Source organism: Lissotriton helveticus, chromosome 3_1, assembly GCF_964261635.1.
Source record: "Lissotriton helveticus chromosome 3_1, aLisHel1.1, whole genome shotgun sequence".
Taxonomy (NCBI): Eukaryota; Metazoa; Chordata; class Amphibia; order Caudata; family Salamandridae; genus Lissotriton; species Lissotriton helveticus.
This window is the reverse complement of record NC_136061.1, coordinates 2,086,345,163-2,086,372,784: the sequence shown is the minus strand read 5'-3', so window position 1 is coordinate 2,086,372,784 and position 27,622 is coordinate 2,086,345,163. Positions and strand designations below refer to the sequence as shown.

At 45.8% G+C, this 27,622-nt stretch overlaps 1 protein-coding gene across 2 annotated transcripts in view; it reads left to right on the top strand.

Moving 5' to 3' along the window:
• Positions 1 to 27,622, top strand: part of LOC144824121 (aminopeptidase Ey-like) — a 282,546-nt gene that overhangs the window by 118,101 nt on the left and 136,823 nt on the right. For both annotated transcript variants that reach the window (XM_078683234.1, XM_078683233.1), the window contains exon 7: positions 5,530 to 5,673. In XM_078683234.1, coding sequence (XP_078539360.1) covers positions 5,530 to 5,673 — 144 coding nt within the window. The remainder of the gene's footprint in view (positions 1 to 5,529; positions 5,674 to 27,622) is intronic.

Sequence of the window (27,622 nt, the reverse complement as noted above, 5' to 3'; positions counted from 1 at the left end):
CTTAATAGCTATTGCACCTTGGTAGTAAAGCCATTCCAACAGTATATGACTCCATTTTATATTCATAACCAAATAGCTATTTCTCATGAGAGATGAAAAAGACTATACATTCTTTAAAAATAAATTTGCAAAGGGACAAAGTACTCAATATCCCAAGGCAAAACGTCATCCAAAGCAACCATCTCAACCCCGAGAGCTGGGATCGTATTCCCCTGCTCTTCAAGACGCGCCTCATCTCCAATTACCTTAAGATTAAGGAATGTGCAGCATATCGATCTCCTATGCAACCCAAACTTCCGAGGCGGCTGAGTTTAAATGCATGGAACTCCAACCTGAGTCATGACCCGGCGGCCAATCAGAACGAGTATAGGACGCACACTCCTGAGAACTATCGAAGAACCATTCGTATAGTCAGCTGCAATCTTTGGATGACCAATTAGACCTGCCTGACATAGGTAACAGGTCGATAGGAGGGCCCACAAGAAACCCAAGTGCATATTGCAACACTTATTTGTGGCAAAAATATTCTGTAGTTGACGGTAAAAAATATTACCAGGGCTATGTATTTCGCAAAGATATGTGTCCACTATGCACCATAATGTTATAATGTGGCCAAACATTTTTACCAACTGCTGGTCATGTTGAAAACAATCCTCCCAGTCCTAGAGTTCATCCAAAAATAGTCATCTAGAAGGTTATGCGTGTAAACACGGACGGCGTGATAAGAAAAATAAACCATATCGGTAATCGGACACACAGCCAGCATCCAGACCGGGCGTCACGCTCATAGCCAGAGGGATAGCATCCAGACGCGCACACGCACGAAAAACATAAGTACCTTACAGCCTATCGCTTCCCAAAATCACGGTCTACCTAGCGAACAGAGCTGTAACAGTACCTGGAACTAAAACACGTTCCCCAAAAAAATATTCCAAAGACACAAACAATAGCCACCTCGGCATAGGGAACCTTGAGGCAAAGTAACCAAATAGGAGATTCCACAAACAAACAAGGTAGTATTACAGAAAAATAGATGATAGAAGGGGAAGGGATTGTGACTAGGTATGTAAAATAAATGGTACACGTTCAAACATATAGTGGAGACGGAGATAGAAAGACGACACAGAAAGACAGCCAAAAAAAGCAAAACAATTGCAAGTCTGTATACAAAAAGGGTTACGGAGATGAAAATCAAACTGTCTTCGAATGGGTAAATACGTAAAACAATGAAGTAAACCCATTGAATTCACATGACGTGATTCAAATCTAGAACCGTCAGACACAGAGGGAAACATGTTCAATCTAATTGTCAGTTCTCAACATCATTTAGCGATACAACCATAATATCCCCCATATCGACAATCATGCTTAGCCTAGAAATCAATTCCAACCCAGAAATCTCTTTTCACCAAAGTAACAATGGATTGGTATGAGGCACCTGACCAGAAACTAAACAGTCAAAACTGGTTGATCCAAGCATTCATTAGGAAATGGTGCATTTCGTGGTCGGTGTTAAAGCCATTTTGGATGCTGCGAAGTTTGCAAATCCATTTGGATTCACTTCGTCTAAGATGCAGCTCCCCATCACCACCCCTTTTCGCCGCTTCCACATACTCCAAGGCATGAAACCAAAAATCATGCCCTATGCACTTTCATGAAGTGATCAGTGGGCGTATATCTGAGGTCATTCTTGAGCACAGCTCTTCTATGTGCCTGTATCCGGATTTTAAGATTGAGTTTGGTGCTGCCAACGAAAATTAATCCACACTGGCAGCCAATTACATAGACTACAAAGATGGTATTACAATTGATAAACTTCCAAATGTTGAAGTCCATCGATCCATTGTAAGAGAAGCTCTTGATTTTATCTACAGCCAGATCACAAACGTTACAGGAGTTACATCTATAGAAACCGCTAGGTTTTGCTGGCAGCCAGGTGATGCTCTTCTTCGTTTCAGTCACCACGTAACTGGGGCAGAGATCATTTTTCAATGTTCTCCCTCTCCTGTATGTGACTGTAGGGTTAGGTCTAATAGCAGTTTGCAGTTAAGGTATTTCCCCCAGTAGGTGCCAATTGTTTGTTAAGATTCTGAAGATCGCATTGCGGTGTCTGGTGTATTGTGTCACAAACCTCACACCTAAGTCGTTATTTTGGGACCAGTACCTAACTCTTTTTGCCAATGTCGACTCACTTGTAATTGCTCGAGCCCTAGCCTCTGCTGAACTGAGAAACTTCCTGTTGTACCCCCTTGCTAAGAATCTGTTTCTCAGATGCCGAATATTGGAACTGAAAGTCTCCTCCTCGCTGCAATTGCAACTCACACGGACCATCTCCCCATAGGGGATATTTTTAATGGTCGAGCAGATATGTGCGCTGTCTGAGTGGAGGACTGCATTACATGCAGTCTCTTTGAGATACAGGGTACTGTGAATACGACCATTTTTCACATAAAAGTGAAGGTCCAGGAAGTTGATACTTTCCCTACTGAATTCCATTGTCAGCTTTACATTAAGTGAGTTGTTTTTCAATAGTCAAAATAGTCAAGAAGTTGTGCCTCGGTTCCTGACCATATCAGATAATATTGTCAATGTACCTTCCCAGAACACAATGTAATCTGTCCAGGGAGAGGCACATCTGTTCCAGGCATGTACTCACTCGTACCACCCCATAAAGAGGCAGGCATATGACGGGGCAAATTTGGATCCCATTGACGGGCCCCTCTTTTGGTGGTACCATGTGCCATCATGCAAAAAATAGTTTTTTGTGAGAACCATTTGCATCATTTCCAGAACCATACGATTTTGATCTAGGAGATCTGCACCTATATTAGATGCTGGCAGTCGCCAGTAGGTTAGGACCAAAGTTTCCATAGGAAAAGCATTTTTATTTTGCCAATAACATTGCGCCGATGACCAAATCTTAACAAAATATTTTAAAAACTTCCTCTTTTTAGTTCAGTTGCTCTGTTGAAAGTTGCAAGGTGATCCGTCAAGTGGGCCAAGAAAAAAGGGGGCTCCCAAAACACTTTATCTTTATGTTATGTCGATGGGGAGTTTTCGTCTTTTGAACATGACTACAGCCCAAACTGCTGAACAAAATTACACAAAATTTGGCAGAAAGCTAGATGTTGGTCCTGAAAGTGTGCTTTTTGTGATCTGATGTAATCCATTTAGCAGTTTCAGAGATATTAAAATTTCAAAAAAATAGATATCTGGGGACGTGAGTCCTTTTAGTGGACTCGCAGTGGACTCGTGGATCCCACTAAAATTTGATTGGCTGCCACCACTTGAACATGAAGAGTTGGCAGCCATCTTGACTCGGCTTGACATAGAACCCCACATAAAAAGCAAATAATAATGAAAAGGGGGTAGGTTAGGAATAAGGTATGGTGGGGTGGTCCCAAAGGCAACCCGCTGGGGTTAAAAAACATTTTTTTTAAATGTTTTTTTAACTACCCCTCCTGTTACCCAAGAAAGTCCCACATAGCGGGATTGCTAAGAAGTCTTCGGAGGCCATGCCCTGTTTCTCCACCATCCTCTATTGGGGGATGAAGTCCATTTTACTCCTGCGGGACCTTGGGGGCCAAGAAGCCCTCCTGATACCTCCTGTAAGTCCTACACAGTGGTATTCGTGAGGACTGGTCAGAGGCCCTGACCCCTTTCTCCACCACTCTGCAAATGTAAAGACTGCCCCTCTAAGGCCATTGGAGAATTATTTTAGCAACAAAGCCACAGTAGGCTTTGTCTCTGACATATTATTCTATTTTGGCATGGAAGATTTTATTTACTTGTTCTGAGATTTTATTAATGTCTTCACAAATTTTACTGTCTATAATATGACTGGTGTTATCTTCCTCTTTGCTTTTTGGAGATATCCCTCAAAATGGAGGTTTATCAATTCAAGAAAAGAATACATTGTGAACTCTATGAAACACTCAGCATCCTTCTCAACTGATAATTTCTGCTATAATTTCTCGATAGGTATTCATTTTTTGGGGGGAGTTTTATATAGCGCAAACTCACCCCAAAGGTATCAAAGAGCTTTAAATGAGGACCAGTTGCGTTACACAGACACATTCATTTTGTTAGGCCATATGTAGGTAATCTCTATTTACCGATTCTTAAATACCGAATTTTACCGATTCAGTATTTAAGAATCGGTAAATAGCATGTAGGTAAAAATTCGGTAAATTTGACCGAATAGGTAATATTCAGTATTACCGATTCGGTAATTCCCATTCATTCCTATGGGCCTGAAGGCCCATAGGAATGAATTTGAATCCATTCACTATTACCGATTCGGTAAATACCGAATCGGTAATAGGGGGAACATATTCAAGGGTGGCAGGGTGTCACATTGACACCCTGTTGCACCCCTGAATGGTGCTTGTGTGCACATGTGGCACACATACATGCCCTAAGCACAGCATTTATTTTTTAAAGGTTTTCGATATTTACCACCAACTTGTAGTTGGTGGTAAATACCGAATCCTTAAATCAAAAATGCACTCACTTGAGTGCTCCCTACATAGGATTTAAGGATTTGGTAATTTACCGATTCGGTAATTTACCGATTCCTTAAATTACCGAATCAGTAAATTATCGAATCCTTAAATCCAGCCACCTACATTAGAAAAAGCTAAATACCGGTCGGTAATGGCAAATTTACCGATTTTTGGCCGTTACCGACAGGTATTAAGCTACCTACATATTGCCCCTAGTGATTTGACCAGAATCACAGGATATTGGGCGCCCCTGCTGAGACCCAAACCCGGTTCTCCAGCTTCTAGGACAACCTCTCTAGCTGTTGGACCACATCCACATTCATTGCAACTTCTTCCAAACATTTGCAATTTAAAAGACATTTCAAGATTTCCTTCTTTGCAGGTGATTCCCCAGGCTTCATGATCTTGGATTTTTCCAAGATTACCATTGAGTTTCAGATTATGCAGTTCACAGTGAAATTTTAGAGGCTCCAGTAAAGCCTTTATGGATTTTGGAAAGTGCTCATTCCCAAAACAAAGAAAAATCACAGGCTGGGGAAAACCTGTGAAGATGTTTTGGGTGAGCTTTCTGAGTAGCCCACAGCATTTCAAAATGGTCTACATTTTTTATATTTTGCATTTTTGATGAGCACATAAATTAGTTTAAGGCATCACATCTACCAAGCAAGTATTCCAGCTTGCACTCTACTTACTTTTAAGAGGGCCTGATTGAGGGGAGGCTATCCCACCTCCTACGTACTGCTGCTCCTGCCACCACAAGCCTCACCTTGTGGTGACTCTTCATGAGCAGCACTCATGAAGAGTCAAATGCATGTGAAGGTCCCACTGCTTTTAAATGTGTGTATCTATGTTCAGCAAGGAACTCCTACGCTTATTGTCCCCAAATCTGCTTTTAGTGGCAGACAACTGGGTATTTTTCTGCAAGACTTAAATAAAATATGAAGTATGAAGAATTCAAAGAACACATTGTGTTCTTCCTATGTTATTCCTCGGGTGCCACCTTATAATGCCCAATTTTTTGCAGAAAGATCTGATTGTACTAAATGATGTTCACAGAGTGATGGCAGTTGATGCTCTGGCTTCCTCACATCCTCTCACGTCAAAGGAGGAAGAAATCAACACTCCAGCTGAGATCAGTGAAGTCTTTGATACAATTACCTACAGTAAGGTAAGGAATAATGCCTTTTTGATCATCCAAATCAATGATAATTAGGACGGTATTGTTGGGACTAAATGATATTTTTTGGTGTGAAATATTATGAGTCAGAATAGAGTATGCACTTTGGACGTATGATGTATGACAATTAGGGAAAAAACGACCTGCATTCATGAAATGTTAATGGGAGCACATAGGGCAAGTACATTGCACCCACGTCTGCAATCCTACACCAGTATGTAATACAGAAGGATGACTTTCGCAAGTGCTTGCTTCCTTGTTTGGGTGGGGACAGGCAACATAGAATGTAGGAAACGTTTTTGCCAATGACTATGAGCATACCACAGGTTTTCAAAGCAGACTTCATAAGAAAACGTTTTTTAGAAATGTGCTTAATGTGTGCTTCCCAGGAGTTGGTGCACACTTAGTGTACTTCAATTAGGGCCACATTGCCTTGGTAAGGGGAGCCCTATGGACCATTTGGGGCACACTCTATGCACAACTCCAAGTGTGTGCAGTCACAAATGGCACATCACTTGGGGAAAGTATCCCAGGCCTAATTCAGATTGCAGGCTGATGCACTCTGATTTGCTAATAGCTGGGTCCAAACTGAGGTGACATAGTGTGAAAATGACAAAGAACTGGGAAACGGCCTGAGTAATTACCACTGGCTGAGATGAATTTAAGCATTCCATCCATCACTGTTTTGTATACCTTAGTTGTCATGCTGAGTGGGGCAGGTATGCAGAGACACGAGTCCCGTCCGTGCACATGGTCTCACTGGGACCAGGTTGTACCTGGCTGAAGACCCCATAAATAGGGTGAATCCAGTCTTGGGTTGGATGTGTTCTGGTTCAGGGAGGACCTGGCTTGGCAGTTCAGGCTGGACTGTTCTAATTTGAGCAGGGTCAAGACTAATTTGCATATAGCTGGGTTCAAACTGAAGTGACATGGTGAGCAAAATAATGATACACTGGAATGAGGTCCGAGTAATTACCAGTGGCTGAGATTAAATCAAACACTCCATCCATCACTGTTTTGCATACTTTCGTTTGTTACCCAAAGTGGGGTGGGTATGTCCAGATGTGGATTCTGTAAACACTGTGTCACTGGAGCAAAGCTGTACCTGGCTGATGAGCCCATAACTGGACATAACTGGTCCTGGACCTCTTGTGTTCCATTTCATGGAGGACCTGGCTTGGCAGTTTGTTCTGGACTGTTCCAATTGGAGCATAATCACGAAGGATTTGCAAATAGCTAGATTTCATCCAATCTAGAAGAACAGAGTCAATTGTAATCAATTATTTGACACCAAAACCTCAAAAGTCCAATTAGTAGACTCAGAGTAATGATTTTTTAAAGTTTTAAGTGAAATCCAGCACCTAAAATATCAAAGCATCAACTGCAGACATCTAGTCATGCCAGACCGGGTCAAAGTAGAAAGTTAAAGTTGACTGCGGTGGAGCGTACTTCAGATAAGAAGTGGGTTAGTCCCAGTCAGCGCTTCCCTTTGGACTGCCGTGGGTTTCTGAGAAGGTAGCATCATCTGATGGCTTTGGGTCAAAAACGCGATGAAGATTTCTACGTTTCTACTTAGTCACCAAAATGAAAGTCGAAAAACTCCAGAGGGATGAAGCAGAGGACTGGAATCAAAGATACTTCCATGAGGTAGGTAGCCCCTTTCCCAAAGGATCGCTGAAATGGATTTGCTGCTTTGCATAAAAACGTAGTGGGAGAAGTTGAAAGTCAATGTGACTGGCAGCACACTACCGGTGGATAAGCAGGCAAGTTGGTCCTGATCCTGGTCCAGGTCTCATCCTGGTTCTCAAAGCACTTTTCTGACACATTTTTTCCAACTCCTCTGTTTTGGAAATTGGCCATCTGGGCACCTATAGCAGCACAACCAAGGGTCCAGGACTGGTAGACCACCTCTCAGGCTCATTCCAGGTGCAGGTTCAAAATGGTGGGGGCCTTTTATATGCCTGGGGCTCTGAACAGGAGGCCAGCAAACTAGCCCTTAAAATTATTTCTGGTGGTCCTAGGTGCAGGTGAAGATACAGGGCCCAACAGGGCTCAACAGAAGGGCTAGCCTCTGAGTGTTCAATTCAGGCTCTGGACAGCAAAGCTGTCCTTCCAGGTACAGCAGCAGTCTCGCAGAGTGCATAGTAAGTCACAACAGCAGGCAGTCCTGTGAGAGACCTTCTGCTTGTCCAGTAGTGAACTGAAGAGTCTGTATGAAGGTCCTATTGTTATACTCTGGTGGTTCTTTGAAGTGCATGGAATTTCCTGCCCTAGCTCCAAGCTGGCTGCAGTGACAATACAGTCATTAGGCAATTTGTGTGAAGGCAGAGCACAGATGCGTTCAGCTCCACCCCGCATCATGCCCGCAGATGGCCCAATGAAGCACACCTATTCCCTCTAGTGTATTCCCTCTAGTGTGTGACTGTGGGAGGAATTCAAAAATTGACACCCAGTCATGTAACCCAAGACAGGCTGCAGGCATAAAGGGCTAAGGGCAGGAAATTGGCAAATTTCTGACAGTTCAACACTTAGGTGTTGGACCAATTCAATCAGCTAGGTTAGACCACTTTTATATGCTACAGTAATTAAACACAATTGCTAATAATTATTTAATCAACACTGTTTTTGAAAAAGATTAAGAATTTTAATGCACTTGACCTTATTTTTGATTTACTGAACCTCTGGTTCATTCACAAGCAGTATACATATTCACTTCACATATTCATTGGACAACTTCACCAAAGAATTGAGTATACTTTTTAGCTCACACAAAAGCACATTAAACATAAAATATACACTAAATTATAAACATACAAACATTTCTTCTGTGACTAAACATGAACAATATACCAGTCAATAGTGTCTGAATGCTGAAGTTTTGCTATTATATTCCACTGATCAAAACCTCCTCAGTATTAAACATAGGCAAGAGATTGTAACAACTGATTCTTTAAATCAAAATATAGACCCCCAATGTTTCGTTTAGGGCTGCCCTAATTAAGTTGCTGAATTTTCACCAACTCCCTTAAAAACATTTGACTTTGGGTTATCTTCAGGGCCAAAACTGGGTAGTGCTAGAAAAAATACAAAAGAAAAAAAGGCAAACATTTTTTAAAAACTTTTTGGGAACAAGGGTAGATAATTCCAAGTCTCTAATTTTTTACCTAACTTCACCTCTTTCCACAGTTTGTCATGTAGTTGTAGAAAACGCTAGTTTTCTACAACTACATGACAGTGACAAGTTATTGAAAGAAGCATAGGGCCATATGTATCAAGCGCATTTGCGATCGCAATTTTGCTTTGTGGTATGTATGAGGCACATCTGCGTGCAAAATAAGGAATCGCAAAATTTGTGATTCCTTATTTTGCAATTGCATATTTTGCGGTTCCTTAAATGCAATGTAAAAAGCACCAAAAAAGTGCAATTTGGCCTTAAGTAATCGCAAATTACCCACAACTTCAAGTTGGTGGTAATTTGCGATTTCTGTGAAAAATGCACTTTTTTGCATTTTTCAAAGTGCAATGTGAAGCACGCCATGTATGTGCGCCACATGTGCATCCATGCTTATTTCAGGGGTGCAACAGGGTGTCCTTTTGATACCCTTGCACCCTTGAAATTGCATTCTCAATTTGCGATTCGCTAATTGCAAATTCGCAAATTGAGAATGTCTTCCCATTCATTCCTGTGGGCCTTTAGGCCCACAGGAATGAATGGGGTGGTATTCCTTAATTGCGAATCGCAATTTGAGATTCGCAATTAAGGAATATGTAGGATTCGCTAAATTTATTGCAAATCCTACAAACATAGCATTTTGCGATTCTCAAATAGGGATTCGCAAAAAATCGCTATTTGAGAATCGCAAAATGACTTTTTGATACATATGGCCCATAATCTTATGAGTAAGAGCTGTCCTTTACATAATCTGGTAGAGGAAATTGTACTGTTTATCTTTATGACTTGCAGATTTAAATATTCAATCGCTCCATTTTTTATGAGTTGCATCCACTGCAGCTTGTAAGGTACCACAATTATTGATAATGTAAATCTAATAGGCATGTTTCTTATTTATTGCTCCTTTTATTGATTTTCACTGGCCACCAACGTCTTTTTGTTAAGGCAAGCGAAAAAAAGAGGTAACAACGAATCTCGCTGGATGTGTGTTTTGTTTGTAAAAAAGAATCTCAACAGATTTCTTTATACATTTTTATTATACTTCCACATTCCTGAACGAGTTAGTTTTTCAGTAAGCAGAGCACACTAATCACACTAATCACAACGTTAACTACAAGTATCTTTTACTCGCTTCGTTCATGGTAGAAGCCTCAGCACAGCACCAATCCTCTGTTGTCTCAGATACTTATGGGCATATTTACAAGCCCCTATCGCCACCACAACATCACTTTTCACTACGTTGCGGTGGCGATAGGGGCTTAGCCTTATTTACAAGGCAGCGTTAAGCCACTTAATGTGGCTCAACGCTGCCTTGAAAATAAGGTACGCTTTCACGCTATGCTTAGCGCAGAAGGGGAGGACATTGAGTGTTGCAGTGGAAGGAACACCTTCTTGCACATAAACAATCTTGCCCTGAAACAAAGACACCTTTGCACTATGATGCAAGAGGGCCTGCATTGGCCCTAGGCAGCTAACTTTAGCGCCAGCACAGGGGGAAACGTAGGCTGCACCATATTGTTTTAAGTATGGTGCAGCCCTGCATTTTAGGAGTGTCGGAGCGCGGCAGTAAGCCAAGAAGGCTAACGTTGCACTCCGTCACTTTTATTGTAAATATGTCCCTTAATCTTGCAACAAAGTTGCCTGTCAGTCTGCATGCAGAAAAAAAATACAGTTCTTAGCAGCTTTGCATATTCCCCAAAGGAAATCTTTCCCATTGTACTTGAAACTGTTACTGCATTGCTTGCCCGTTTACTTATTTTCTGAAGGCTCAATGAGTGTTGTCCAGCTCCACTTTTTCCACAGTTAGATGGTCTTTGATTCGCCCATGTCACTGCAATTGTAGTCACCTGGTACCATATGTTAAATGTGTTTAGTTTGCTGTTTTCTCTTTCTTGATGCAGTTCTGAATAGTCAAATACTCAGTTGGATCGATCAAATGCTGGTCATCGTAGATCTCCTCTCTTCTTATTTATAGATGTTTGCTTTTTTTATTAAAGAATGCACTTCTGAGTTTCTTTGATATTATGAAATACATTTTATGCAGCTACACTGGCTGATGAAAATTCACTCTTTTAAAAACATTGAATTTTCCGCATGAAATATTTTTGGGGACGAAATGTTGGGGCCCGCAATTCATTTCAACTATTCTTGACGGACATCTTCTAGGCAACTATATAATAATAATGTTCATTGTGGTCTTTTAAGTTGCATTTTTAAATTAAAGTTATTGTATTTGAGACATTTCGTTCAAGCCTCGTACATTTGGGTCCACCTCTGGAATTGGACTACACTGCCACTAGTACTGTCCATTTGAAATCTTATTCTGTATGTCCCATTGTGTTAGGATGATTGACCAATGGTGCAAAAACTACCTTTGTTCGAATCCAAGATTTGTGCTGAACAATCCTGTGCATTAACTCTTGGTTGGTTTTGCCAATATCTAGTTTTTGGCACGGGTAAATGATACCACATTTTTTGTTCCGCAATTAGCAAAAGCTTTGTGTCTCCATTTGGTATTTTCTATTTGAAATTCCATCCCTTCCATTGATTGACTACCTGCCACACATTTGCCACATTTATGATGTCCTTCCAACAGAGTCAGATTCCAATTTTGTCTGAAGGCTCTGACTAAGTGATTCCTTATGGTCGCATTTTTCTTCATTGCAAACAGTGGGCGTTCAAATCCACATTCTGATTTAGAAATCAAATGACAGTTTTGCATGATTAATTTTTTTAAGTTGTTTGTTTGAGGATGATATGTGGATACGTTTACCAATTGATTTGGAGTTTTTTTGTTTTTCTTGACCAGCAGAGTATAACATGCTCACTTGAGTGAATGTTTTAGGAGCTTGTGTGGATACCCCCTTTCTTTTAATTTCTCAAGAAGGATGGCAGCATTCTGAATATAATCATCTTTCAATGTACAATTTCACCTTGTCCTTAAAAATTGCCAATAAGGTAAATTTTCTGTAAGGTTGCCTGGGTGGAAACTTGTAAAATGTAAGGTGTTGGTTGTATCGGTTGGCTTCCGGTAAAGTGTTGTAGTTAACTGGCCTTTTACAGCCTTGAATTGAATGTCTAAAATGCAATAGTTTTGTCATGTTTATCCATGCTGCATTTAATATCTGGTATTCTGTTGTTCAACCAGATATGGAACTGATCAAGGTTTTTTTTTTAATAACCTTCATTAAGGGTAAAGAAGTGTGAATCCCAGCGAACTACCTACATCCCCTGTAGGTCTGGCATTGCAATGCGTCAAGTATGGAGATAATATAAGTAAGAGGCGGGGGAATACACTGCAACCACATCGGGCCAGCAGCGATAGTTGGAGCAATGAGCTTGAAAGGCAGTTGAATATCTATAATCATGTAATAACGACCATTAACTGTAAGGGAAAAAGAGATTGACATTTCCACTGATGCACTGTACTCGAAGTATGTATATCTGAGTTGATGGCGCACTCTGAACCATTGGGTTGATGATGGTTTCCTGTGGTGCCCCGTGTTCTCCAGTAAGTGGTATGTGTGGACGCGGGTAGGAGTTCTCTTTGCATCATGTCATATTTCTACTACTAGGGTGTTGTAGATTCAATGTCGGTAGTGTGCCAATAGATACGTTTGTAAGGGGGCCCAAATGTCCTCTTGGCGTGATGAAGGGAAGATCCGCGCAAGTATGTAGTTGCTCTTGGCAGTAGATAAGGTATTCGAGCCAGTCTTTACATTTTGTTGCCCTCCCTCTTCCCCACCTACAGGGCATCCATCTCTTAGCAATAAGGAGTGCAACAGAGGTGTATTTCGGCACTTTGGCAGCAATGGGTTCAGTGTATCCCAATAGTAAGGTCAGGAGGTCTGCGGGAATATGTAATCCCGTTATGTGGTCTAGTGCCGTTAGTATCTCCGACCAGAAGCGTTAGATGGGCGGGCAATCCCAGGCTATGTGTTTAAAATCTGCACCCTCTCCTCCGCAGCGGTTACATTTGTCGTTATCTTGAAGTCGTAGACAGTGCAGACGCACTGGTGTGTAGTAGAGGCGATGTACGTATTGATAGTGTATGATTCTAAATCTGCTGCTAGCGGATATATCTCTTGTTTGCTTGCAGCAAAATGTCCACTGCTCCTCGGTAAGGGGGTGGCCTAATTCCTCCTCCCATCTGCACTGGGCCAAAGGAGGGTCATACCCTCTGTTAGATTGTACTGTGTGGTACAATAGTGAGAGCACATGTGCGGGGACAGTTTGTTGTAGGAGTGCATGCGATGGGGGCATAATGAGGGGCTCTTGCGGGAAATCCGATGAAATAGCTTTCACATTCTTAGGCAGTCTGACATAGTAAAATCGCTCTGGGGGGTGGGATTTATATAGCTAAAAAATGTGTCGCTTGTCCAGAATTTTCCTCCTGTGTAGAGTTGTCCCCATATTTGTAGGGACAGTTTACGGAGGAGCCGGCGGCATCCTCCTTCATATGTAACTGGGATATCTTGACACCCAGGGAGGGGCAGGAGCGGGGAGTACATCAGTTTGCATTGTGTGGACGTAGCTAGATCGTGCCAGGTGCTGGTGGTACACTGGACAGTAATGGAGAGGCGACGCGGGACTGCAGGGGTGCTGAAGTAGGCGGTACAGGGGGTAGGGTCCATGTAGAGCGAGTTGGGGCATGTAAGGGAGGCTTCATCCAGTATGCGGCAAAATGGGCTTGTGTGCAGCTTAAGTATAACTCTATATCTGGTATTCCAAACCCGCCTGCACAGAATAGGCGCGTGAGCGTTTCCCATCATAGCCTGGCCTGTTTCCCTCCCCAGGTGAGTCGTATGGGCTGAGTCCTAATGGATGAAAAGAAATGGCAGCTGGGGGCATAGGGAATAATGACAAACAGATATAAAAGCTTGGGCAATATAATCATCGTTATGAGGGCAGCTCTGCTAGCCATAGACAGGGGCATCGCGATCCATCTCGTGATTTTATCAGTTATTGAATCTAGCGTGCGGCCATAGTTAGCTCTCATCAGCTCCTCGCATTTGTGAGAGATGATTATACCAAGATAAGTGAGCGGGTCGTCTCACCATTTGAGGGGATAATTCAATTTGAATTTTGGAGTGGAGTCGGTGAGGGGGTATAACTGAGATTTACCCCAGTTAATGTTGACTCCAGAGAGCTGCCTGAAGAGAATGAAAAGTCGGAGGATGGGGTTTAGGCTTACGTCCGGATGTCATAAATAAAGGGTGAGGTCATCAGCATATAAAGAGATAAGTATTTGTCTGTCTGGAATAATAATGGCGTGGTCTCGATAATGTTGTCGGATCTTGGCGGCGAGGGACTCGATAGCCAGGGCAAATAGAAGAGGGGACAGAGGGCACCCCTGCCTGGTGCCTCTGGCCAGTGGAAAGGTGGAGGACTGCATGTCATTAACCATCACTGTAGCATGAAGCTCTGTGTATAGTAAATTTATCCAAGCTAAGTATGGGAGAGGGAAGCCCATGCGCGTTAGTACGAAGGATAAGTAGTCCCACTCCAGGGAGTCAAATGCCTTAGGGGCATCAAGGAAGATAGCAACAGCATCCTCTTTGGGGTCAATATTGTGGAGTAGTGCGAAAAGAGTGCGTAGTTATGGGATGTACTTCTAGTTAGGGCAAACCCCGATTGGTCAGGGAGGACCAACACTGGCATAAGTGGGCTAATACGGTTTGCAATAAATTTAGTTACGTTCTTGGAGTCTACATTTATGAGGGACAGGGGCCCATACGAATCAAGTGGCGTGGTCGGTTTACCTGGTTTGGGTAGGGAGATAATGAGCGCTACTTGCATTATTGATGCAAAATGCCTGATTCTTGGGCTTCCTCATAGACGTGTCGCAATATCGGGATGAGTAGGTGGCGAAACATTTTATAAAATTAGTCCGGGAGGCCATCTGGCCCCGGGTCTTGCCAGATTGTAGCTGCATAATAGCAGAGATAATCTCCTCATCCTAATGATGGCCAAGAAGGAATTCTCTTTGGCCGTTTCCCAACCAAGCGATGGCAGTGTCTTCAAAGAATGAAGTGAAGTCTACTGGAGTTTGTCGGTGGGTTGCATACAATTTTTTTATAGAACCTTTTAAATGCAGCATGTATATCTGAGGTGTTTCTGTGCGCAAGACCGTACTCATCCTCAATCTCGAGGACAGTGTTGGCAAAGCGAGGGGGTCGGATAGAGGAGGCCAACGCCCTTCCTGGTCGCTCCCCCTCTCCGTATCGGCAGGCCTTTTGGTATTTCCCCCTAAATTTACATTCTTGTTCCCCCGTTTCATGGTACTCAGTAAGCAGGGTGCGTAGGTGCGTTTGGAATGTAGGAGAGGGTGTGGAATGTATAGACAACTCAGTTTGTTTAATGTCTAGTTCTAGCTTACGAAATGTATTGCGGATATCTTTTAATTCTCCTCCACTTTTGGCCCCGTATCATGACCTTGAAGGCCTCCCATATCATGGAGTATTGCGAGACTGAGCCATTATTGCGGAGAAAGAAGCCTGATATTTCCTGCTCAAGTTCGTCTACGAAAACGGGGTCTAGAAGTGTCTGTGGGTTGAAGCGCCAGGAGAGGAAAGGGAGATCTTCATGTGGTGGCGTGAGATTAAGGAGCATAGGAGAATGGTCCGAATATGTACGAGGAAGGTGAGATGCATGTGACATCCAGGTTGCTAATGCTTTGTCGACCAGACAATTGTCTATACGCGACCAGGAGGAGTGAACAGAGGAGTAACAAGAACGCTCTTGAAGTCAGCGGGTGGAGAGTTCACCAAGGGTCTATAAGATCATGATCCTCTCCAATGTTTTTGAGGGTGAGTTGCGCCTTAGTGTAGTGGTAAGACTGCGGGTGCGACCTGTCCAGACTCGGATTGATAGTAACATTAAAGTCTCCTCCCCATGTTAGGTGCGTAGACCCTATGTCCTGTATTTTTTTCCATCAGTGTTGGGCCCATAGCAAGATACTATTGTTATGAATTGTGCGGACTGTAGCGGCTCTGTGGGTCTTCGTAAGAACCGATGGGGGTGTAAGGGAGTATGTGTTTCACCAGGATGGAAGTACCGCGGGCATATGGGGAATAGGATGAAAAGCATCTGTTGATTGCCCATCGGGTTGTAAAAGTGGGAGATGAAGTGGGAAAAAGGTGCTCTCTGGAGCATGGCACAGTGGATGTTGTGGCAATCTATGTAGGCTAGTATATGGCAGCGCTTGCGGGGGTTACCCAGGCCTCAAACGTTCCAAGTCAAAAAGTTATACTAGAGGGTTCTGGGTCGGGAAATCATGGTGCCTATAGAGAATAGACAGTTGCGGAAACTGGCCCCTCTCCTCACCTTTGACACCCTCAAACGAGTGGTAGTAGCACCTATTATATCCAGGTTGGACTACGGAAACTCGCTCTACCTGGGACTCCCAGATCACCAATTGGCCAGACTCCAGATCACTATGAACGATGCGGCCCGACTAGTGTTCAAGGTCCCCCGCCGCACCCATGCCTCCCCCCTTTTGCACCAACTTCACTGACTTCCAATCAGGCAAAGGATAAAATTCAAAGGCCTCTGTATTGCGCATAGGGCCATCTTTGGCCAGGCACCGAGATACATCAAAAACAGCCTGGACAACTATGCCCCAACCAGAGCACTTCGATCCTCTGAGGCTCGGTTTCTAGTTTGTTCCCGCTCCCGACTGGTCTCCCTTGGAGGCAGAGCTTTTTCTACTATCATCCCACAGATCTGGAACAAGCTACCAGATAATATCCGAAAGGAACACTCTTTGTTTCCATTTAGGAAACAGCTAAAGACCTAACTCTTCAAGGAAGCCTGGGGCACACAGTGAAGTACACTCTCCCCACCATTAACCTAAAGCAGATTCCCTCTCTCTCAGTGCTTAGAGACCGTTGGTGATAACGCGCTATATAAATATAAATTACAAATTACAAATTACAAATTACAAATTGTATTGCTGTAGAGTGTGATTCGTATGATTATAGAAGATGTCACCCCACGACAGCATCCCCAACTCGTTATGGCTTGTACCTCCCTGATTTACGATATAAAGACATTCCTCAGTCACTCCCCCCTCCCACAGCAGTGACCCAAACTCACTGTGTTTCGCCCCTCCCCACTCCCAATAAATCCCCAGTTCCACCACCCCAACAGGGAGCGATGGGCTCAACAAATTACCCATTTACGGTAGGAAGTTCTTAGGGTTTGCCTGTTGGGTAGCTTCTAGAAGGCGGCCAGTTTCTCTTCACTTAGACGAGGGTACTCGGGTGGTAACATGTATTTTCATCTCATCGTTGTGTGGAGAATTGCTCTTTGGTTAGCGGTTTCAACTGGCAGGGTGCCGTTCTCCCCACACAGTATCTTGTTCAATTATATCATCTGTGGGGTGGTTGATCGAAAGGCAACTGGAGAGTTCTAGCAGTGGACTCCTTCCGGCAACAAGCAGAACTGAGAGGCAACAAGAGTGTCTTGTAGACTGGTGTTATCAACATCAGTCTAGGGATTGTCCGTGTCCTGACTTTAAGTACCTCTCCCTTCATGGCCTCTCAGACTTGTCTGAGGAGCATGTGTGTGAGATTCCGCACATCTCCCATTCCGTGGGATAAAGGCGGGAAGGTGCAAGACAGCTCGACATCCGCCTTATGTCTGATGGAATGTAGGTGAATGCTTTGGGGTTTGATGTAGTGCGTGATAGAGTTGAGTGTGATCCCCTCTGGTTTTATTTAATGTCAGACGCGCTTCCCCCACCTTTGGGATTGTGTGCATGGGACAACGTGCCTGTAGGTACTTTGGGCAGGTATTTGAGGAAGTCCTGAGCATGTTGCGGGTTCGTGAAGAAATGGTGTTTTCCCAATTGTGTTACCTTGAGGCGGGCTGGGAATTGCATAGCATAGGGAATGATTAGTTCCTGTAGGAATTCATGAAATTGGTCTTGAACAGCCATGGTGAAGTTAGGGTATATTGATATCTCCATTCCCTCATGTCTCAGTTGACCTTTTTCCCTGGAGAGGCAAAGGGCAGTGTCTCTGTCCTGATAGTTAAGTAACTTGGCTATTATGGGCCTCGCGGGGCCCCAGGGGCTAGTCGGTTCGCCAATGAGCGGTGCGCCCTCACAACGACGAGGACCTGTGAAAAAGCCTCTCCCAAAAAGCGCATCTTCCCAGTGGCTGTTGATTCTGATATTCCGAGAATTCTAAGGTTGTTCCTCCTCGAGCGTGATTCCAAGTCTTCCTTTTTGGAAGCTATCACCTTCAGTGCCTTCTCCATTTAGAGAGTGCGATTTGTAGTGGTGTTGGTTGTGCCCTCCAGATCAGAAATTTGGCGTTCTACTTCCACTATGCGATTGTCGTGCTTCTCCACCCTGTGCGTGTGGCCATCCAATCTTGCATTGTTAGAATTGGAGGTCTCTGGTTGGCACAGGTAGGTACTTGTGACAAGCTGACGCGGCTCACTGCTGCCAGGGCCACGCCGCCTTCCCAACCGGCGGACACGCCCACACGCGCTGACCACACCCCCTTCCTCTACATAGAGCACGCGCTGAGCAAGAGCGAGCGTTCTCAGAACTCCACTCCTGAGGCGGAAAGCCGGGAGTTAGCATTTTAACTTTGTAGAATTGTGTTTTTATCTGCTAATTTCCCTGTTTGAACCTCGATCGAGCAGCACACCGCCAAGCCGATTCTGGGCTGACGCGGCTCACTGCTGCCAGGGCAACGCCGCCTTCCCAACCGGCGGACACGCCCACACGCGCTGACCACGCCCCCTTCCTATGTCATTGTCAGCACAATAAATCATGTGCTGCAACCGGAAGCGCAGCGGACGAGCGCAGGGGGCGCGACGATTGCGCGCCAAAGGCGCGCATAAGGCAAGCTCGTCTGCGCTCGTCCGCGCCGAGGACGGGCCAACGGCCATCCCCCCTGCAACTTCAGCACCACGACCTCCCACTCAAACTGTGAGACTGAGCTATTCCACTGCCGAACTTAAAACTCAGGCACTTTGCTACTCAACCCCATGCACCCCCGCGTCTAGGCTATTCCAATCACATCCTAGGCCCACTCCGATGTCCCACTTGTAACAATTCTACTGTGAAACCTTATACAAATGACCCTCCTTTGATTCAAGCAGCGTTAATAAATGCCAGATCTCTTCCTAAACACAAAATAGAAATTGCCGATTTTATCGACGCACACAAACTGGATCTCTTGTTCATCACCGAGACTTGGGGCGACGATGCCTCAGGACCCGACTTTAGAGAAGCCACCCCCACCAACTATAATGTATGTAGACTAGATAGGCCTATAAAAAGAGGTGGCGGCATTGCCATAATTTACAAAGACCTCTTTAAACTCACAACGAAACCATTTACCTGCCCAGAATACGAGTCTCTTATCTTTACACTATGCCTCTCGGCCAAATCATCTTTCAAGGGCATGCTGATTTATCGCCCTCCAGGGTCAAGAGCAAAGTTTTTAGCCAATATAGGCAGTGTAATCGAAGCTGCTGCAGACGCCCCTCACTTTACACTACTAGGTGACTTCAATTTTCACCTAGAGATTCTGAACAACCACAATACCATGCAGCTTCTCACAGACCTTTCAGCTGCAGGCCTAATGCAACTAATAACCTCCCCTACGCACCAGGCAGGCCACACATTAGATGGTATCTTTACCAATAGTCCTCTTGTAAATGTTACCCAAATAACTCCACTCATTTGGACAGACCACTCAGCCATTCGCTTCACAGTTCAAACAAACCCCATCAAACCTAGCTTTAATGCACCAGCTCCTTCATCCTACAGAGACTGGAAAAACATCAATCTAACTCAACTAGCAGAGATGATGCAAGATAACCATATTCCAAATGAGCATGACCCTACTAAAGCATCCTCCAACTACCTGACAAACTTAGACATGGCCTGTAATAAGCTGGCCCCGATTAAAACCTCACACCGGAACAGGATAATACCTTCAGCCCCATGGTTCACTGAAGCCCTGCGAATGCAAAAACAACACTGCAGGAACCTTGAAAGACAGTGGCGTCGCAACTATAGCCCTGTAGACAAATCGAACTATAAAAATGCCCTTTCCATCTATAAAAGATTGATAACCACTGAGAAAAGCCACTACTTTACCACTCAAATCGATCAGGCTAAGAACTCGGTAGGAGAACTATTTCGGGTAGTCACTACTCTATCCAACCCCCCTACTCCGCGCCTAGAAGGCTCTCAGTCACTGGCAGACGCCTTGGCCAGTTACTTCGAGGAAAAAGTCAGCTCCATTTTCCATACTTTCTCTCACTCAGCCACCCTTCCCCCACCGGTGGCACTCCTTACGGACACTCAGCCCACCTTAACATCCTTCAACCCTGTTGACCAGGATCACACTCAACGCCTGATAGCCAGTATTAAATCCGGATCCCCCCTTGATCCATGCCCCCCTTTTGTTCTGAACCTCATTCCCGAAGCAATCTCCCCCGCGTTGTCTACCATCTGCAACGCCATGTTCTCAACAGGCATATACCCCTCAGTCTGGAAAGAGGCTATCATCAAGCCACTACTGAAAAAACCAACTCTGGACCCTCTCCTCCCCGCAAGCTATAGACCCATCGCTTGTCTCCCATTCCCAGCAAAGATTTTCGAAAAGTCTATGAACATCCAACTTTCGAAATTCATTAATGACAACAACTTGCTTGATGACACCCAGTTTGGTTTTAGACAAGGGCATGGGACGGAAACAGCACTCCTGAAAGCCGCAGACGAAATTAGAACAACTATGGACAAGGGAGGGGCGGCTGTCCTGATACTCCTAGATCTCTCCGCTGCATTTGACACGGTCGATCATGTCACTCTGATCGACCGTGTCTCAGCTCTGGGAATAGGAGGCACAGCTAAAGATCTGATTGCCTCATTCCTCGCCAATCGTCCCCAGACTGTTAAGATGGGCAATTTCACCTCCCAGACCTTTTCACTTCCCTGCGGTGTTCCTCAGGGCTCCTCGCTAAGTCCGACGCTTTTTAATATCTATATATCGGACTTAGCGAGGGTGATAAAATCTTATGGAATTGCCCTTACCACATACGCCGATGACACGCAATTGGTACTATCGGTGCACAATAACGGAGCCAGTGTTGCAGCCAACTTTCAGGAGGGAATGAAGGCGATAAGCTCCTGGATGTCATCAAATTGCCTCAAACTCAACTCCGATAAAACGGAGGTGATGACGTTCGGGAGCTTACAGCCAGCATGGTCCCCGCAGTGGTGGCCACCTGAGTTGGGCTCCCCCCCCCAACCAGTGGTAAAGGTCCGCAACTTAGGAGTCACCTTTGACAATAAACTGACTTTCCACCATCACGCCAATGCCGTCGTATCATCCGCCTTTTACAACCTCAAAAAAATCAAGAAACTTCTCCCTTACCTACCACAGTCAGCCGGCAAAACTCTCATCAGCACCTTAGTCTTTTCAAGAACGGACTACTGCAACTCACTTCTTCTGAATGCTCAGGAAGGGGTTCTTAACAAACTACAGACCGTGCAAAACGCGGCGGCTAGAACCTTACTTTCCATTCCTAAGTTCACATCCACCTCCCATCACATCAAAAAGCTCCATTGGCTCCCTATCAGGAGTCGAATCAAATTTAAGGCTCTGTGTATAGCCTATAAGACCCTGAATAACTCAGGACCACAGTTTCTAAAAGAAGCTCTTCGCCCAGTGGAGCAACGCAGGACTCTACGATCCTCTGCAGCCTTCTTGCTGAATGTCCCTCGGACAAGAAAGGCCACCTGGGAGACAGATGCTTCACTACAGCCACAGCTAAATTGTGGAACACCCTCCCACTCCATATCAAATCCGCACCTACGCTTCTTAAATTCCGAAAAAACCTCAAAACATGGCTCTTCTCCTCCTCCTAACTCCCCCATCATACTTTAGTGAGCTCTGAGATCACCAGCGCCGAGACACCCGCAAGGGTATTTGTGCGCTTTAAAAATTGCAAAAAATAAATAAATAAATAAATAAGCAGGGATCTTCTCCTCTAGTCAGGGCAAGGGAATTACTTTCCCAAAATAACCCCTGCTCACCCTCTAGGCGGCGTGGCACGAGCAGTCAAGCCTTAGTTCAGAGGCGAATTTAAGTTAAGCAGTTGTAACCACATACACATTAGGACCTCCACCTATTCCTAAGGAGGTAGTAAAAAATCTAGGTGTGATGTTGGACAACACACTCTCTCTAGAGTCACATGCCAAAAAAGTGGCGGGCACCTGCTATGGTCGCTTACGTGCCCTCAAACCCATTCTTGGCTTCTTTGAGCCTCCCACTCGCCAGGTTATAGTCCAGGCTGTAGTCTTATGCCACCTAGACTACTATAATGCTCTCATGCTGGGCTCTAGCCTGACAGTGATTAATAGGCTACAAAGAGCTCAGAATGCGGCTGCCCGTACTTTGTTTGCCCTACCAAAAACCTGTCACACCTCCCCGATTCTTAGACGCCTGCATTGGCTGCCAATCAAACAACGCATCCAATTTAAAACTCTATGCATAATTCATAGAATTCTGTATGGTTCCGGTCCACGAATTCTGCAGGGACTCTGCACCCTCTCTGTCCCCACGCGTACCCTCCGCTCAGCGGATCTATCCCTTGCTGGCACAATCAAGATCCGGAGAAGTAGAGCTGGTGGCCGCTCCTTCAGGTACCTGGCCCCGAAGCTATGGAATTCGATCCCCCTAAAGGCTCGGGCCACGACTAACAACATGCTCTTCAGAAAACAGATCAAAATCTGGTTGTTCTTCTCTATCTAGCTTACTCTCACCGGCCGCGCTGCTGCATCTCCTGTTATGTCCATAAGCGCTGGGACGCCCCGTCGCTGGGGTAGCCATGCGCTGTACAAATAAATTTAACATAACATAGCATACAGTAACCCAGTGACAACACGACAAATGGACACCACACAGGTTTTATACAAAAAATAAGTTATACTTTATATAGAGTTATCACAAGACCAATAAATGACAAAAAGAATCCACAGTACTATCAAATTTCAAGAGTTCAGGTTTAAAAAGCTTAATTCAAGGTTCTGTGCGAGTCAGTAGCCTTGTCCGGCTACAGCGTTGCTGAAAAGAACACAGAGTCTAACAAATCCAGCGGACCGCGGCGGTCCGGTCCCACTCAAATGTTGACATACTCAGTCACAGTACCTTTTCCTTGAGGCGGCTGGCACGGATGTGCGAGCCGGTTCCGGGGTTCTTCGCGATGTAGAAAAAGAAAGCGTTGCAGGTCACGGTGTCCTTCCAGTCGCGGTGCAGGCTCCGGCTCATTGACGGCGTCGAGACGGAGTCGGTGAGCTCAGAGCTTGTGTTGTTCGAGGCGGACGTTGCTCGATGCGGTGCTTCCAGCTTTACTGTGCAGCGACAGAGCCGGAGTTTGGGAGCTGGCGTCGATCAGTCCGGATAGCGGTGCGAGTCGGGCGGTGCATCGTGAAGCATGCGAGGCGGTGCCCAACTCCGGAGCGGTCACAGGACTCGAAGTCAGCAGCAATGACGCGTCTGTCAGACCAGTTCAAGTCGGTGTAGCGAGGCACTGCACGTTGCGGTGTCCTTCCGGTCGCGATGCAGGCTACGACTCGTTCACGGCGTCGAGTCGGAGTCGGTGAGCGCAGAGCTTACGTTGTTCGAGGCGGACGTTGCTCAATGCGGCGCCTACAGGACACCAGGCCGGTCGTGAGAGTTGGTCACAGCTCCCTGCCTCTGTAGCCACTGGAACATCAGCAATTCACAAAGGCTGGTGAAGTCCACTGGTCCTGGGACTTCGGTCAGGGGGCAGGCTCTCTTCCAAGCCCTTGGAGATCTTTGCACAAGTTAAAAATTAAAGGTAAAGTCCACAAAGTCCTTTCTCCTCTCTTTGGCAGTCAGTAACCACTGCAGGCCAATTCCCAAGCAGCAGTTCAGCTTGTGAATAGTCTCTCCTCAGTTTCTTTAGATTCCTTCTCCTCAGCAGAGGTTTTGTCTTGTCAGTTCCAGGAGTTATCTAATTTCATGGGCTCAGGGTCCCAATACTTATACCCCAAAATCCTTTGTTCTCTGAGGGGAGAGGGGCCTGTGCCCAGTTCAAGCCAGTTCTGAAGTACTCTGTTTACCAGACTTCTCCTTTCCTTTGTGGAAGGCAAATACAGTCCAGGAGAACTTTGTTGACAGTCTTCCTTCTCTTCTTTCAGTGTGCAGGGCAGAGACATCTGACACACCACAGGGGGTGGAGCCAGCATTGTAGAGGGAAGGCCCAGCCCTATTCAGGGCACAGGTGCAACTCCTCCCTCCCATCTAGATCCAGATCTCCCTATTCACCACCAGGCTGCCCAAGCCTGTCTCCTGGAATTCCCCAGTCCTGTCACACACAAACCCAGACAAGGAATACACAACCTAGCAGAGGCGGGTTCAAATGGTTAGGCAAGCAAATACCTACTTTCTAAAAGTGGTATTTGCAAACACAGAATATTAAGATAAACTTTACTAAAAGATGTATTTTATTATTCGGAGTTCAGGCATACTAAACTCAAATTTCTACAATGTTCTCTGAGTCTGCTAGGATTATAAAGTGTAATAATTCTAACAGCCCCTTCTCGGCTATGGAGAACAAGCAGACTTGCAATAGTGAAAAGCAAAATTGGCTTTAATTCACTATTAGGACATGCCACACACATCAGGGTTTGTCCTACCTTATACTTACAATGCACTCTGCCCTTGGGCCTACCATAGGGGTGACTAATATAATAAAAGACAAGGGAAGGTTTAGGGACTAGCTAGTGTGTGCACTTGCCCAGTCAGCATGACAATACCAGACTGCACGCAGGTTCTGCAATGGCAGACCTTAGACACATTTTACAAGGCTGCTTCTGTGGGTGGCACAACCAGTGCTGCAAGCCCACTAGCAGCATTTGGATCACACGCCCTGGGCACACTCAGTGCACTGTACTAGGGTCTGACAGTAAGCCAAACATCCAATCAGGGAACCACTAATCAATACATCAATTTACAGTAGGGAGACCATATGCACTTTAGCACTGATCAGCAGTGGTAAAGTGCCCAGAGTCAAAAAATAGCCAACAACAGGTCAGAAAAAATATAGGAGGAAGGCAAAAAGTTCAGGGATGACCCTGCAAAAAGGGCCAAGTCCAACAGACATTCATGGAATCCATTTTAGGTTCGATGGAGGTTAAGCTCGACTGCATCACCAAGAGTATTTCCTTGAGATCAGCGGTGCAGGTGGATGGAGCCTCTTGTTGATCTTCGTCAGGTTCCATCTGGCATCGGGTCGACTTGCGAGCATCAAAGGTGAGTTTTGTCTGCCGCCCGTTTGGCTTCTCCATGTCTGCCGAGTAGGAGGGGGGGTGGCGGAGCAGTCGTCCTATGGAGGAGTACTCAATTTGATTGTGTTGGTTGCGTCTCGTGCCCCACCCCGCTGGATGTCGTCTCAGTGTGCAAGAGATTGGTGGTGATGGAAGGCTGGCAAGACTGGAATAATAGTTCCCTTGTGTTATGCCCAGAGGTCCTGGGCTTGTAGATCCAGCATTAGGGAGTCGCAGCAACCCACGTAGGCTTCACCGTCAGTTTAAGCCTTCTTCGGTCTGGGCGTTGTCAATGGAGAGTGCTGAGTGTGTGGAGGAGTAGCGCTGAGTAGGGCCGCTCAGAAGAATTTCTGCGCCAGCAGTGTGGATTCCCCCACAGGTGCAGGTGCCTGAAGGGCTGGCTTAGCCTCGTTTTCCATGCCACCAGGCGTGGCAGGCGTAAAATGCCAAGTCATCCTAATCAACGGCGCATCGGGTGCATGTGAGCCACTGCAGGGGGGGCGCCAGTCCCGGTGGGTTAGGGTGAAACGTCTCTATGTACAAGCGCCCCCAGTATTTTAAAGAGGGGAACAGGGCTCAGTCCAGTGCCTACTGGGTGTGCTTCAGGTGGTGGGGGTGAAGTGAGTTCTGGGGGTGGGTCGCGCCCACGGGTTGCAATTGTTAATGGCCTTGTGCGTTTATGGTCAATCTTATCTCCCATGGCCAAAGAGGGGGGAGGTTGCGAGGTCCGCGCACAGTCCAGATGCGGTACGCTGGGCTGTCGGAGCGCTAGTATAGTCGCCCCCTATCTTGGTAGTGTGCATAGCAATGTTATGTGTGTACTTCGCACCTGCCATGGACTCCCAGCAGTGTCTCCAGGTCTTAGGAGCTCTCAGCCGAGACCTGTCGCTCCCCGGGGCCCTGCAAGTCAGAGTGTGTGCCACGGGCAGGGGGAACCGCACAAGCCTCCAAGCGGTCCCACAGCCGGCGGCAGGGAAGAGCGGCCCCGGCATTGTCCCCTTCCGCCTCGAGGTCCTCCGGTCGTAGATGCAGGCCCACAGTCATCCGCACTCCGCAGCCCGCTCCAATCACGGCAGGCCGAGTGGGCGGTCGTCGGACCCCGCCTCCCACAGGCGACAATGGAGGTCTCAGCAACCCACCGCAGAGCCGGCGGGAAGCCGGCAGCGGCAAACTCTGTCCTGCGGGCGGGGGTCGTAGGTAAACGATGCCACAGGAGCGGCGAGCGCCCGTCCCGGCCTCAGCCGTGATCCGTCACGGCCGCAGCGGAGTTAAGCCGCCATCTTGCCTGCTCCACTGAGTAATCAGCAAGACTGATTATCTCCGGCTACAGGTAGGAGCGATTGCAGCAAGGCAGCTCAGCGAATAACCAGAGTGTCATCAATAAAATGCAGTCTTTGTTATATGGATTTTTCGGGAGATGAAGAGGATTTCATGCGGATGGAAGCCCGAGCCGCAAGAGCCTCACAGGGGTGTGGTCATCTTGCCTGGCGCCCTCTAGCGCCACCGATCAAGGGTTTGTTTATCCCCTGTCCATGTAGACAAATATCATCTGCGAACCTCAGCCACTTCATCAAATTTTAATATAAAGGATTGTTGTTCTCAACTAATTTTTCTTCAAATAAGGCCATATAAAGTACTGCCATTTCCGGCACACAAGAACAACCTATGACAGTCCCTTTAGTCTGAAAAGAAAAATCTTCCTCAAAATTTTAAATAATTTCTTTTTAAGTGCCAAACTTGCCAACTTCAGTATGAATTGTGTGGGAACTCTGTGTGGCCTGGGTGTTGCCTCCAAGTAGAATTTTATGGCCTCTAGACCCTAATGTTGGTGAATTTGAATGGACAAAGAAACAATGTTTTGCCCTGCTGCGGGCTGCTCGTAAAATCTTCCCGCTCCTTCCCCTTTCATCGAGGAAGCTGTTGATTCAGGGGCTGATAACATCTCGCCTTGACTATAGCAATGGTCTTTTTCTAGGCGCCCCTGAATCCACTTTTAACAAACTTCAGCAGGTGCAAAATGCGGCGGCCAGACTTCTGATGGACATCCCCAGAACAGAATCTGCCAGACCCGCCCTTCTTCAGGGTAACGGACCACCTATCCTGAAGAACTTGGTAGTGCCTTACAAAGCGAACAGAGCGCTAAGGTCCGATCAGAAATGCTTGCTCCACGTCCCGAGAGTAAAAAGATCGCGCACGGGCGGGAGACGTTTTTCTGTGCATACAGCAACTCTCTGGAACTCTCTGCCACTAAAACTCCGCTCTGAGACCTGCATTTTGCGCTTTCGTAGGGGCCTGAAAACTCATTTGTTCCCGGTGTGAGCGGGTACAACTAACTTATGGTTCACGGTTGATGCACTGTTCATAGCGCCGGGATGCCCTAGGGTAGCTGTGCGCTATATACGTTTTTTTAATAATAATAATAATAATAATTTTTTTAATAA